This window comes from Diadema antillarum, unplaced genomic scaffold (assembly GCF_040938485.1).
Source record: "Diadema antillarum isolate AM-2024a unplaced genomic scaffold, OU_Dant_1.0 seq00000254_RagTag, whole genome shotgun sequence".
Taxonomy (NCBI): Eukaryota; Metazoa; Echinodermata; class Echinoidea; order Diadematoida; family Diadematidae; genus Diadema; species Diadema antillarum.
The window spans coordinates 30,784-45,905 of record NW_027271296.1 but is presented as its reverse complement, the minus strand read 5'-3'; the positions used below and the strand labels follow the sequence as shown (position 1 = coordinate 45,905).

At 38.9% G+C, this 15,122-nt stretch overlaps 1 protein-coding gene across 9 annotated transcripts in view; it reads left to right on the top strand.

Annotated features, from left to right (window-relative positions):
* LOC139729725 (calcium/calmodulin-dependent protein kinase type II subunit alpha-like) overlaps window positions 1–15,122 on the top strand; it is a 200,919-nt gene that overhangs the window by 163,240 nt on the left and 22,557 nt on the right. For 4 of the 9 annotated variants that reach the window (XM_071640655.1, XM_071640654.1, XM_071640661.1 and 1 more), the window contains one exon: window positions 8,187–8,207. The exons of 4 other annotated variants lie outside the window; for them this stretch is intronic. In XM_071640655.1, the coding sequence (XP_071496756.1) occupies window positions 8,187–8,207 (21 nt within the window). Of the gene's footprint in view, window positions 1–990; window positions 1,033–8,186; window positions 8,208–15,122 lie in introns of all 9 variants that reach the window. One more of the 9 variants, XM_071640659.1, reaches the window with a different exon arrangement.

Sequence of the window (15,122 nt, the reverse complement as noted above, 5' to 3'; positions counted from 1 at the left end):
GATGGACAATTACATGGCTTTCGTGTCATTTCACATGATATAAAGAATGCTCATGATGGGGGTGATCTCACTAATCGTGAACTAATGGCAATATTCCATGCTTATGTACTGTAAAGGCCCGCCCAATGAAAGTTTCACGGGGTGCTGATTTCAGCAATTGGAAGTGCACCAGTGTGGATTGTTAGCTTTCAATTGTTGCTGAATATTGATTGGACCTTGGTCCTGTGGTGTAGAAATAGGATGGTACGGGCAATGTGTCGGCCTGTAATGATTCCCTTTGATCATTCAATCAAAGCCAAATTTTGTGTGTATTGATGCGCTGTGGTCTCCACTGAACTGTACTATAGAGCTGGATGAGTCACTTATGGCATAATTTTATCATGTTATGCATAATGAAGCAAACCAAGTGCTTATACATACACTGTATATGTTGTAGGCACACGTACATGCCAAAGATACAACCTGAGGGGTTTGTGTGTTTTTCAGCTGGGGTTTATGCTTTCATTTCTGGTTCTTTCTTTTTTCTCCCCACATTTAAATCATCCCCCTTTACTTGGGGGTTTCTATGATGTTTCACATTTCTCTATTTCTGTATGTTCCAAGTACGACATAAATATTATACTATACGTATGATATGAAGTTGAGGATGGAGCTGTATGTAACTTGTGAGGGTGTTTCTAAAAAAAAAAGCACAGTGAATAAAGCACATAACTTGTCTAACCCTCTCTCACCTAGCCGCATCCCACGCACTACATGTTGCTGCAGGGCAACAAGAGGCATGGGTTGCCACACACACAACATTATGTTGCATCCAACAAAAAGTCCCTGTGCTCACGCTTATGTAGAAGAAAGCAATGCACTTGCACATTATTTCCACACCGAGAGGATTGCATCATCTTAAAGTGAAAGTCATCTTGCTGCCACATGTTGCTAGTTTTAAAAAAAAGAAGTTGCTCTCAATGTTGCTTCTGTCCTTTTTGCTTCTCTCAGGAAATCCAACTTCTGCACCAAAGGAACAACAAACCACTTCAGGTTTGACCCATAATGCACATATCACATTCATTAACACGTTGAGTTCTTTGTTTTGTTTTGGTTTATTACGATCAGTTGCCCTTTTTTGAAATTTGTTGTTTTTTTCTTTACTAAATCATCACGCTGAATCCTCATGACATTGTGAGGCTTACGGATTTTCCTTTGGTATTTCAGTTTATTTTGTATGAACTTTACGGAATGCGAGACTTTGTGTTTACTGTCACGTTCTATGCAACCATCAATTGTAGGTGTTACAATCTAACATGCTCTTCTCCCCTCCCTTTTATTTGATCAGTTTTGTTTGGTTTTGATGTTTGATATGAGTTCTACATCCCCAAAAACTAACAATGCATCCATTGCAGGATTGCAGCTTATCCATTAACACTGATAGAGATGTAGACTTGACATTGCAATGCATTGCTCACAGGATTTTGCCTCAGAATGTATTTGCAACATCTGAAAACACTGAGACACACCAACGTTTATCTCCATGTCTTTACATTTTGAGTTGATATACTCTCCAAGACGATGAGAAGGGGGGGGGGGGGAGGGTGAAGAGGGGAGCAGCGGGTACCCTCAACGCTCCTAATGGAATGTGCTTCAAAACGATAGGTTTAAATACTTGTTTTCTTGTGTCTCTGTCGGAGTCGCTACACATCCACAGTGCCAAAGAATGTATGTCCCCAAATGCAGCCAGCACATGTGTCAGGGTCAACCCTCGCATACTTTGGAATCTTAATGCTCGTGCCAGACACAAGTCAATGAAGGGGCACATCCCAAACTACAGGCACGGAACAGATACAGAAATAGGTACATTTGTTTTAAATATTAAAAAAAGAGACATTTGATATGCCCCTAGTTTACTACTCGACCGCAAAGCTCATGATGGCAATGTTAAGTCTCCAGGTTTCATCAATAATCTTCTCTTGTTTGGTTACAAAATGTTCAAGATGAGATCAGTGATGTTCTCTTTTGTTTTGGTTTATACAGGTGTACAAGAAATGTCCAAAAAATGTACATCTCTGTGCATAATTCCAAAGCCCTCCTATATCATAGTTAACAGCCACATGTAAAGAGCACTGCTTAGTTTACACACCGCCCCACCCATCCTCAACCCTCGCCTCACGCTGCACGAGTTTTAACGACACATGCCTCCCTCTTACCCCCTCTAACACAAGCTGTAGTGATGCCACAGTTCATGGAGCGCTGTCGCAGAGTCTCGTATTTGGGACGAACGGTTCGGTGGACTGGAGCAGCCTGAGATGGATTTCTACTCCTGGAGAGTGCTGATGTCCTGTCAATAGACTGAGACATACATGGAGAGAGATAGAAAGAGAACAGAAAGATAGAAAGGCAGTAAGAGAGAAGGTAAAGAATGAGAGACAGAAAGATAATGGGAAAGGAAGTATAAAGGACAGTGAGAGAAAGAAAAGGGTACGAGGGAGAGATATAGAGACAGAGAGAGAGAAATAAGAGAGGGAGATAGATCATTGGAGAGATAGAAAAAGGAAGTAGAGAGATGAAGCGATAAAGAATGAGCAAGAGAAAGAAAAGAGATTTTAGAAAAAAGCGGTTTAGTAATAACAAAGAAATACATAGAGAAAGGGTGAGAGAGAGAAACATGGATTATAAAGAGAGAGATAGAAGAGAGCAATCAAAGATGCAGCAGTATTCTGGTCATGGTTTTGAGAGCTCTGAGAACCTCTGGGCTGCTCTGCAGAGACCTCCCTCCACCTGCCCGATCTGATGATGATGGTGTTGATGATGATGATGGTGGTGGTGGTGGAGTTGGTCGTTGAGATGTGCAAACAACAGCTGGGGAAAGAACGGGATGAAGTGAAGAGTGTGTCAACATCGACTCCCGGTAGCTCAAATTTGAGGAACTGCTATCGCCAATTTCACCCCTTTCCCTGCTCAAACACACGTCAAGCCGGGATGCCATCAAAGCCGGCGCTGTGAAATCAGAATTAGACGCTGGCCCTGAGATGTTGTGAGATTTTCTTCAAATCCCCTTACTTACCAAGTATTTCTCTTAATCTTGCATGGTCTGTTTTTTTCAAGCTAATGTTTAAAAACATCTGAGGCATTAAAAAAAAAGTTTCTTCACCTATTTCTACTTTTCTTGGAGCAATCTCCACCAAAGACAACCATTTAGATGCCCATATTTCCCCCTCAAAGCAACTATTGTGCCCCCATCTACCGCTGAGCATGTTGTTTCAGGGAGTGTTTATTTGAAGGCTGAGAAGAGAATCCATCATGCATTCCATCAGTGCTCTGTTATGTGCTTGATTGTATGATCATTTAATAATTTTTTGTTGTTGTTTTATCAAAGCATGAAGCAGTTGCCACTGGGTGTTCATATAGTTTCAGAAAGAAAAAAACAACAACTTCCATCTCAGTGTCAGAAAGAAAACAAAAAAGAACTAACATTTCAGTGCCAACATCTAATTTATTCGAGAGACAGCGAGAGAGATGGCAGAAGTATTGGTAGAAAGGAAATGAAGAGCCGAAGGAGTCGGAATGCAAAGCAACCAAGGATGTTTGCTGTGTAGGAAATCCCATCCTGCCCTTTTCCCCCCTCCTCACAAGCTTGTTGGGGGCGCATTGCTCACAAGCAGACCGGAGCTCTTGCCGTCTACATAGCAATCAACTCTGACGAGACGGATGAAGTGGTTGAGAAATGGAAAGAGACAGACAGACAGATAGATGGATAGATAGATAGACAGACAGATAGATAGATAGATAGATAGATAGAAAGATAGATAGGTAGATAGACTAATGGATACAAAGATAGATAGATAGATAGATAGATAGACTAATGTATAGATAGATAGATAGATAGATAGATGGAGACAAAGATAGCTAGATAGATAGGTAGATAGACTAACGGATAAATAGATAGATAGATAGAGATTGAGAGAAAGAGAGGGGAGATGGAGAGATAGAGATACAAAGATGAAAAAATTCCAAAGAGGGAGGTAGACATTCTTTGAAAACAGACAAAGAGACAGATAAACTTGGAGAGAAGGAGAGAGAGAGATATAGAGCAGTTATGCATTAGATTCCAATTCCACAATTCCAGACTTTCTGAGACGGCGTCATATTTTTGTTCCAATCTGAGCGTTGTGTTTAGTGCGTATCCTGAAGGTTTATTGATTGGCATAATGAACCGGGGCAGACGGAGGCACATTGCCAGAAATATGTCTGATATCTTTGTCCATGATACTTTAAATCACTCTGTTTTGGGTTTTTTTTTTTCTGATGTTATTCTGCCATGAGGGGGCTGTATCTCTCCCTCCGTGGGATGCACATCCCAAACTCATTCTGTAAATTTGCCCCCCTCCCCCACCCCTCTGGTAAATATAAAAATGTTATAGAACAATGTGTGCTGCAGCGTACAAGGTTATGATAGCAATGCGTTAGAACCCAATTGAAAACAGGGAGCATATTCTATTCAGTGTGATTGTGTAGATGAAATGTTTATCCCCGTCTACATGCCAAGTTTTATATATAGGAGACACGGGCGGTGATTAGATTAGAGACTATGTATTTGGTGCCCCACAAAGATTCTTTCGCACAAATGTGAGGACTGGTTGGTATACAGGAACATAGGATCGTCTGTTGAGAATGAGAAGGGCGTTAAGTGGTATTGAACACTATGGGTTTAGTGGCAACTTAACGCCTTTATCATTCTCAACCGACTAATGTAATGTATGTGTGTGTGTGTGTGTGTGTGTGTACGTAATATACTTATTTCAAGTATCTGGGAATCAGTAGACAAACTTGCTGCGAGTTTGTTACCATGGTTATTCATCCTTTATTTTCTATTTTTGTTGTTCATATTTAATTGTTCTATTCAAACCTAGTTTTCCAAGTTGAAATGAGAAAAAACTTGTTGCACATAGCAATATCTTGTCTTGTGCAATTTTTAAGTCATTTACTGTTGAAATATGTGAAGTTTATTCTGCTAACAGAATTAGTATAGACAAAGTCGTCATCCCTAAACCAAGTTGAATTGTCTTTTTGTAGTGTCTAACATTTGTTATGTAATGTATTGGCCACTGCTGCAAGAATTTCAAATTGACCTGTTGTGTTTTGAAAGGGAGAGATGGGGGGGGGGGGGGGGGGAGGGAATCATTTGGTTTATGATGCAAGTTGTCAGGACATAGACTAGCAAAGTAATATGATGAAAGGATACATAATGTACTTCAAAAATGGATGGCTAATGGAGGAACATCTGATCTTGGAGAAAGAGCTAAAAGGGATCATAGACAGGTGGTATGTAGGACCTACCTCACAAGAGTGTTTCTGTTTACCCTTGAAATTCCAAAAGAATGGAGCAGATAGTATCACCTTGTATTTTTTATTTATTTTCCTTTTCCCCAGTTACCTGGCTTATTTTGAAGTCAGAAAATATCATGTGATGAATCTTTTATACAGATTTTTTCCCCATTGTAATCCTGCCCTTCAGAGCAATGTATATTACTTTGTATTATTTTATATGGAAATAGAATCATTTGAATTGAATTGTATTGAATTCCGAAAGGGGTATATGGCTTGTGCACTTAACAAAGGATTAATTCAGGCGTACAGCATGGTTTCAGGCAGTACAGTAGACAGAGAAACAACTGCCTAGTCTGTGTAAATATGCCACATGAATAGGGCACCACGGGACGGGTCAGTTGATACGAGACTCACGTCCCAGTATGTCGGAATGTCTGTGTGAGTGGGGGAAGTAAGGGATGAAGTGGCGATCTGTTAGTCAGCTGTCGGTAGAACTGTGCTGATGCTAAAAAGTGGAGAAATGTTAAATGTCCAAAAGTGTGCAAGTTGCAGTGAAGCCACTTTATACTTAGTGGCTGCATTTAAAGGAATAAGAGATGAACACAATAGTGAAAGCAGAAATGTGAGAAAGTATGTGGTAAAAGTGACATTATGTTAACACTATCTACTATTGTACTGACTTAACAACCAGATGTGCTGTTGGTCTAAATAAAAAAGATGTTGATATCTACTCCTGATAACACTCTAAGTGGGCATTCATTCCGTATCACCTTGCAACTCTTCTGCGAAGTGAGGCTTTCTCGCCTTTCCTTTCAGCACGTCCAAACTCATCATGAGTGTTCCTTGGATGGAAGATCCGTGGAGGTTATCATTTCAAGTGAATGCTATTTCAGACAGATTCAAAAGTAGGTTTCCCTTTATCCCATTCCTGGCCGGAAATGGATGTGCCATGTGCAAACTCTACCTGTAGGGAATGTCATTACCAAAGAGGCAACAGGTGCATTCTGTTCCAAGATTTAGAATGATTTGGCTGATGACAAGAATTAGATGGAATGGACCCAGACTTCTTTTCTTTCAATAAACTCTGCTAGAGAACATGTGAAGGTATTCTCAATTCTTTGTTGGATTAACCCTTTGTTTTGTATGCTATGTGTGCCGATTAGTGCAACTAATTTTATAGCATTGTACACACTGTTCAATGTTCTTGGCTCAGAAAGGGTTCAACATCTATCAGATAAAGAGAGGCATCATTCCTAGTTTGAAGAGTGGTAGACCTATCATGTCAAACTGCTCCATTCTCAAATCATGAAGGGGACTAGTAACAACACACGCCATCAAAACTGTAGCCCTTGGCACCGAGGTATATATCAGCCCACAGCTTGAGCCATGTGATTGCCCTGCATTAAATAGTAGAGGTATCCACTCAAAAGCCTAGTTTTTCTCCATTGCCATTGGCAATTTTCACCTTGAAAGTAGAGGATCCAATTCTTTGGTGAATGTTACACATTGCGGTCAGTGATTGACTCATTTCATCTGTCCACCACATTACTTGTTATTTGAGTGTTTTCAGTGAGCATTTTAGAAATCCCCCTTGCAGTGTTTTGCAATTGATAGCTCTTATCTCCTGGGGAGAAAGATATCACATGACCACTCATGTGGTCATCTGGAAAGTTTTTTGGATTGATTGCAGGAGTCCCAACCCCCCCCCCCCCCCCCCATCCTGTGCCTCTTGTTTCTCATCATGCATGTGTTGAGCGTAGAGAGTGGTCATGTGACCCTCGGCAGTGAAACGTGTGCGGTGAATGTTAATAGCATGATGGATTGTAATCTCTAACAGCAATCATCTATGATTGTCGCAATCGTTTGGAGAATCAAATGATGCAAACAGACGGGAAGAGATTTAGGTCTGTCCTTGATGCTCAAACTATTGTCAAGCTCAGTAAAGTTCTTGGTAGTATGTACTGTAAAAGCACAATTTAAGGCTAGATAACTGTATGTGCACCCATAGTAGTTAATTGGGATATATTTAGGTGAATAATGTGGAGTAAATCAATATATTGGTTCCCTCCTTTCAATCTCTTTGTGTCTTTCTCTTTACGTCTTGCTTTTATTGCTAATGTTTGCTCGCTTCTTTATGGCATTAAATTCAAACATGCATTTCAACTGAAATTTCCAAGACGCAACATGACTGGTAGTGTGAGGTAGGGCAGCATCACAGTGTTGACACCTCTTTCTTCACTATCTAAAGAGTGTTTGTAGAATCTCTTGTTCCATACCGTGTAGCAAGGACCCTCAAAGAGAGAACATTATTTTCCCAAATGTGCTTTCAGAGGATACTAAGTACACAGAGCCGTCATGTTATTCTGTAGGGATCTGCCACATTTTTTTTTTTTTTTTTTGAAAGAAGTGTTACCTGGTCATTGTAGGACTTCAGTACGGATAGATTTGTGGTGCTCTGTGTCTACTGCTTTTTATTTCCATATAGATCAGAAGTGCTTGGCAATGCATTACTGTCAGGTTCAACTATATTGCATTCCCTTGATCGTGCTACTCAAATAAAACACAACCATTTCTTAAAAACAAAAACATAAAAAACAGTGTTTCCAAGGAGTAATGTTTCCCTTGTGTGCCTACAGAAGGAGACTGAATTTGCATTCCCCCTTTATGAGTATAGCAGCAATTTTATTTTTCTTACGCATTGTATGTAGATATTGACCTTTTGATTTGTAACTAACTTTCCTGTTGTATTTTTTATTCTCTCCCTTTTTACCTGCCTATACCTTGCCTCGCAATCTTCTTGCCCTCTGTTGTGTACCTTTTGACCTTCGACCTGTGACCTCTGTCCTGTGACCCACACCCCCTCCAAACAGGCACACCTCAAAATAAATCAGGTTAGATCTCGGTGGATAGTCTGGTCCTGTTTCGGAGTGCTTCTGAACTTTGACCATTCACTCACCTGCTTTGATTGCCGAAAACGTTGCCACTGTGTCAAAATGATTTCCCTAAGATATGGTCTGAAGTTTTGCACCACCTTTTCATGAAAAAAAAAACCCTAACCTTTGTGCATTTTCTGCTAATCATCCAGCATATCATCATATTGCTCACATTTTGTCATTAGAAATGACTGTGCCATAGCATTCCCACAAGTGCAAATATCAGTGTTGACTATTAATAGCAACAGTGACATTTTGTCACAGATTTCTGCAAATTCATCTCTCTTAAAACACACACGCCAAAAACACATCCTCATCTATGATTCCATCTTGGTGCTTTCCTTGCTTCACTTAACAAATGATCTCATGGCTCATTTGTCTCGCTACATATTTGATCCACCCGTTGTGTGATGGCATCCAAAATGTTAGAGAACATCTTGTGTGACTCAGGCAGAGCCTAATTGATTTAGGGTGATCAAAGCAAGGATAGAAACAACACTAACAACAGTGTTGAAGAAGAGTCAGCTTCACTTAACAACAACAACAACAACAATAAGAGAGAAATGAGTCACAGTTCAGATACTCTTTGTCTGTCATTTTATTGGTTGTTGGCATGGAAACCGCATCCCATGCTCTTCCCTTCTCCATCCCCATCCATCCCCCCCCCTCCTCCACACCCTATGGCTGCTTCTCCACATCTTGAGTTGATATTGAAGGATTGTTGGGATGGCGTATCACCTCTCCAGCCCCCCCCCCCCTCGTTACATCTGTTTGCCCTTTCTGTCCTCCTCATGTCTGTGATTTCTGTCTGACTGTTGAGTATCCATGCAATGTTGCATTGTGGGAAAGGGGCAGCATGGTTCCAGGACCAACCAAATTTGGAGGGGGGGGGGGGCATCAGTTTCACCCCCTCCCTCCTAACTGCATTTGATGTGAATGGATTCTTTTGCAGAAAATTTAATGTTTAATGCAGAATTCACCCTGCCTTATAGCTTACAGTATATTTTGATATTTTGGGTCAAAAGACTTCCTGCAATTTGTTTAAAAGCAAAATGTCATCCTCTGCTAGAGTTTTTCTTCTTTTTTTTTTACCCATCCTTATTCCTTCAAAAATCCATTCTGCTAGTCATTCTTGTAGAAAGAGACCTCTTGAATTATTCTTTTTCTTTCAAATGATGTCATTTTTGTCACAACTCTTGTTTTATTTTTTTTGTGTGTGATTTTTTTAAACCTTTCTTTCTTTTTCAAGAAATGACATCGCATTTTCAATTTTTACATTTTCTCTTCAAGCATTAAGGCTCAGTCCTGATTTCATGCAATCACACAGAACTCAGGGGATCGCAGTTAGCTGTATGGCTGTCACAGCTACAATGACTTTTATCAAGGTGCTACCTCTCTGGCAAAAATAGAACAAAAACAAACCAAAAATACCCCCCCCCCCAAAAAAAAAAAAAAAAAAAAAAGGAAAAAAAAAAGAGCAGGAGTGAGAAGCTTGAACATTATCACATTGTAAACTTTATCAAGAAAACAGTAAACAATAGATTTTGTAGAAGAAAAGAATATAGTACGATAACTAAAATACTATGTTTCCATGTCCTTATTTTTCACATCTCGAGTAGAAGCATTATGATTTCTGAATGTTGAAATAGATGTTACATCATAAGAAATGACCTCATTTGAAGTAATTATCACTTCATCACTGCCTTGAGTGCATGAGCCAATCATGTGAAAGAAGTCCTTGTGCATCCTCCCCAACACCCCCCCCCCCCCCCCCCATGGTAAAATGTCATCATCTACTTGCGATCCCCTGGTTTTAGTACTTTATGCCTTGAGTCAGTCAGTGCTTGTCTGAGCTTCCCAGTTGAATGCGCTTTTGAAGAGTACCACTTTTGTTTCTTTAAAAAAAAAATGCCTAAGAAGAAGCCATTCCAGGTGTTCTCATCGTCTGCGGCTGTGTCAGAATCAAGTGATAGTCAAGTTTGTCAGTTGATGTCTCTATGAAAGTTGTCTCACCACTCTTTCCTCGCTAATGGATTAAGAGGAAGAGATGCCTGCGATTCTGTGCACAATTCTTTTGGAGCATGTTTGGTCATGTGCTGTCCTCCTTGGTTTCTCTTTGTGTGGTGCAGTTGGAGATGTTGGAAAAAATGAAGTCATCTTGTGGATGTTTTCATCAAACACCATTGCGTTTTTTCATGTATCATCTATTTTTTTTTTATTCTGCTCAAGTGCAGTTTAGTGTATCGTTCTTGATGGGCCTTGTCTTTAATCATTCGTGTGAATATCATCATTGTCTTTATCATCATCATCATCATCATCATCATCATCATCATCATCATCATCATCATCATTATCGTCATTATCGTCAACGTCATCATCATCATCATCATCATTTTCTTTTGTCGAGGCTAAAAGTTGCTTGTGGATATTTCTTTTCCAAACCATGATGTGTTGGAGGCTGAGACATCATGTTGAATGTATGGATTCCAGAGTTTGGCAACACGGGACTGGCCTTTCATCTTGATTCTTCTTCTTACTTTGATTAAATCCATTTTGGTTTCATTCCATCACTCCCTCAAAGTGGTGACACTTGAATATCATGTACTGTTCTTTAGAACAGATTTTGTCTCCTTCATTCAGCCTCAAGCATCCTCACTGCTCCCTTAACCCTCTCCCCCCTTTGCCTGTTTAAATCTCTGTCTGTTATTTTTCTCGCTCTCTTTCTCGCTCTTTCTCTTTCTTCTTCTTCCGGACTTGTACTGTCACATGTTATGCCTCCTAGTTCTCTCTCCAACTCTTCTATCTCTTCCTCCTTCTCTCTCTATCTCTTTCTGTTTTTCCTCCTTCCGGTCTTGTACCTTCCCATGCTATGCCTCCTAGTCATATTCTGAGTTATCCCCTAACTTTTCTGTCTCTCCCTCATTCGTTTCCCATCTCTATCTATTTTTCCACTGTCCAGTCTTGTATTCCCACATGTTATGCGTCACAGGAACATCCTGAGTTACCTTTCATCTCTTTTATCTCTTCCCCTCTCTCTCTGTCTCTGCTCCTGGCTCTTCCACATTTCCTCATATCTCTCAAAGTTTCCTCTTCTCTCTCAAAGCTACTGTCGTTGACTTGGCTTTTCATTTCATTCATTTCATTTCATTTCAGTCTTTATTGTCCATATCATGGATATTTGTTTTGTTCACATGCTTTTTACAAAACAGAAAAATATACAATACACAATTACATTGACAACATTCAAAAGACATATTAAACATCACAACGGCATCTTTTTGCCAACATTTTTAAACAGAAAAACATTATATATATCATCATCAATTTTCAAACATTCAACCTATTAATATAACTTTATCTTTAACTGTGAATACAACAAAAACTGATGTGGGTGATTTGTTTCCATATCTTTCTGACACAATATACAAAATCCTGCAAATTATTCATCCGTAATCACCAGATGAAATGAAATACACCAACAAAAATTCTTACTCTAATCTAATTCAATCTCCTCTCCCTTCTCAACAGATTTCATTAATCATAAAATAAATTAACATCATCAGCTACGCTAAAACAAAACCTTCCGTACAACCTCCAGCTCAATCTATACATCCCTCAAAACATTCCTAAACCTTACCACATTATCAATCAATTCAAAAATCCAGCCAATATCATTATCATTTTTTTTTAATCTACATTTTGTGAAACTCCTCGTTTTGTTCCATCTCACCTGCTTCTTCATCACCCTCCATATCAATCCATTCTTTGACTTTTCCCCATTAGTCGTTGTGCCATTCCTTTTCAAACTCATCTTTTGTGTTTGTATATTTTTCCATCTGTTCATCTGTCTCTTGCAAATTATGATAGATGTCATTCAAAGTGTTTCACTTGTATTTCTGTGTATATGAGTTTGTAATCATTTTCTTCGTTTTATGAAGTAATGTTATGATTTTTTTAGCTTCATACTCATTTTAGTCTGTGGCAGACATTGCCAACTCACTTTCATACAAGATGTGTGCTGTTTCACAGTCTGGCAAAGTATGTTTTCTCAACCGCTTTGGAAAATGTTGGGAAATAAAATCATTGATATATTTAAAGCAAAACTTAACTTTAGTGAGAGTAGTAACAAATTTATCTGTTTTCCTCTCTCTTTTTTCTCTTTTTTTTCTTTGGGGGAGGGGGGGTGCAATATCAGATATAATGGTTATTCATTTCTTAAACTGTCCAGAAGTCTTCAATTGTCTTTGAAATGCTTGCTCAATCCATGAGACAGGAAGCTCTATTCCTGCTAGCCGAGTTTGGCATCTAGCTAGCACTATCATGTTTTACTTTCTAGGTTTTTGTGGGGTTTTTTTTACTTTCTATGCCAGGTATAAAATGTATTTTATAGCTAGTTGAATTTTGAACTACACAGACTCACAGGAGAATAGCCATTGGCTGAAGTGAGTATGACTCATGGTAAACTCAACTCAACTCAACTCAACTCGACTCAGCCTTTCGTGTACCTCGAGTGCTGATTGGCACAGAAAACCCCATAGAGTTGTATACGCTGTACAAAGTCCCTGGCACAGGAAGTGTTAAACCATCTTATCTCCATGAGGGGTGTCATTTTTTCTTCTGTCATCCCCTTAGTAGCAATTACGCCTTTCCTGTATCACTTCTATATTTTCAATCCAGTGTAGACCTACATAATTATGTTTTAACAGTGGTATCAGATTATAAAGGTAGTGGCCCTTCCCAACTCCAGATTTGTCCAACAATGCATTCGCATTTGTTATTAGTGACTTTCATGGCTAACAGCTCTCTCAAGTTTCTGTTTGTAAAAGTTGATTATTTCCAAAAATTTCCTGCGATTTCCTGTGAAACAGTCTTATTTTGATGAGTGGATATTACACTGGAATGGTGATACGTACACTGATTTTTGACCAGTATAATTGTTATACACACATTGTTTACAGCAGCAGTGAGTTGATTTTACATTGTGTCTTCAGGAGATTTGAACAAAAATTATCACTCCATTCCCCCCCCCCCCCCTAAAAAAGGGTCAGTTTTATACCACTCTAACATTTCCCATTTATTATTCAAACATAAATGTGTTTAGGGGGGTTTCTTTCAAGTCCATAATCCGGATGATGTCATTCTCATATCTGATGCTCTTATTACTTTGTACGTTTTATATTTTGCGAGATTTATATTTTTACAAATTTTGCAATTAAGGCGCTGTTTGCAAATTTAAAAACATATGAAAGTATTAAGTCCAATCCTGACATGAGTATGACATTCACGCATACATTTTTCTGTTCAGTAACCACAAATTTAACCACTCGCGAAATTTTCTGGACGTCCCGATTCGTGAAAAATAAGACTCGCTAAATATATGGCTTACAGTATGTGCCAATGGCTCTCACCGTGAAGAATGCATTCATATCTACCCTAGAAAGAAGAGTTGATACCGTCTTTGCATCGCTTATCATCAAGATATTGAGAGTTGACTAGTGTTTATAAAATGTTCATGCAGGCCTGAGTATTAACTTTATCATGTAGTGATGGTGAATTCTGTAATCTGATTGGTCAATCAGCCACACATGTATATCCCATATCAAATGAATGAGGTCATTGCCCTTGTATATGTATTTTGTGTTTCGCAAGTCTCATTTATATTGTGCACGTACATGTACATGCACTGATCAATCTTGTGCATGCACCAAATATGGCTCAAGCCAGCAATTTGAACATAGAAAATTCATTGAAAATTGAAGAATACAGAATTCATCTAGAATCTATAGATCTGGATCTAGAGCGTCTGGTCTTCACACTAAATGAAAAAAAAAAATTGTTTCCATGTGCTTGTTCTCACATAATATATACGTGTAGATATCTACGGTCTGGTGTCATAATGGAATATGGCACCACATCATAGACATTTCCCATATTTCGTGAACAGGCAAGGGGTACCTAATATTGTCAGGTTCCGTCTTTCAGGAGAATTCTGTTGGCGAATGAAATATGAAACCACACTGAATAAAACAGAGCACTGACATGTTCCTTACAATAATGGAATGTCTTGTATAAGAATTATGTGCTATTGTCATGATTATCATTACAAGGGACTTTGAAGTAATAGAATTACATTACTTAGCACTTACTGTGATTTTTCCAGATTACAGTAAAAGTGGATATTTTGGTGCGACTAATTTTTCGCGCTTGGCTGAGCAAGAAGAGTTTCGTGTGTTTTTAATTCCGCGGAATCAAGACATCATGCACAGGAACACATGGCAAGCAAATATATTTGTGTGCTTTTATTTTTGCGCTAGTTTCTGGTTGCGCGAAATGCCCGAAAATTTTAACACCGCGAAAATTTCCACTTTTACAGTAGTATTTTGATACACATGAATGTGTTTAGAGGTACATGTACTTTGGTTGTCAAAGAGAATGATTTTAAAGTCAAAATGCTACTTTAGGTTTTAATAGCACAGTTAGGGCAGGGGATATTTGCAGGTATAATAAAAGAGTCAAATTACAAACCAGTATATTCAAAGTCATTGTAGTGCGTATGTAAAGTTAGATTTAGGTTCATTGATTCTAATGTCTATAACCATGGACCATACAAAATTATTGCAATTCAAAATATCTCTTAAGTTGTATGGTATATAATTTTTATATGTCTGGTAAATACTACAAACAGCCAGCCTTCGTTGGGTTTGCAGGTCTGCCAACATTCCCGTATCCATATCAGGGAGATTCCACACAGCAATCAGGGAGATATCTGTGTGTTACATGCATTTCATTGGGAGAAAATAATTCCCAAATCAGGGAGATTGTAATATTCTCTTATTCAGACATGAACAGATTTTTGACATTTTCAGGGAGACT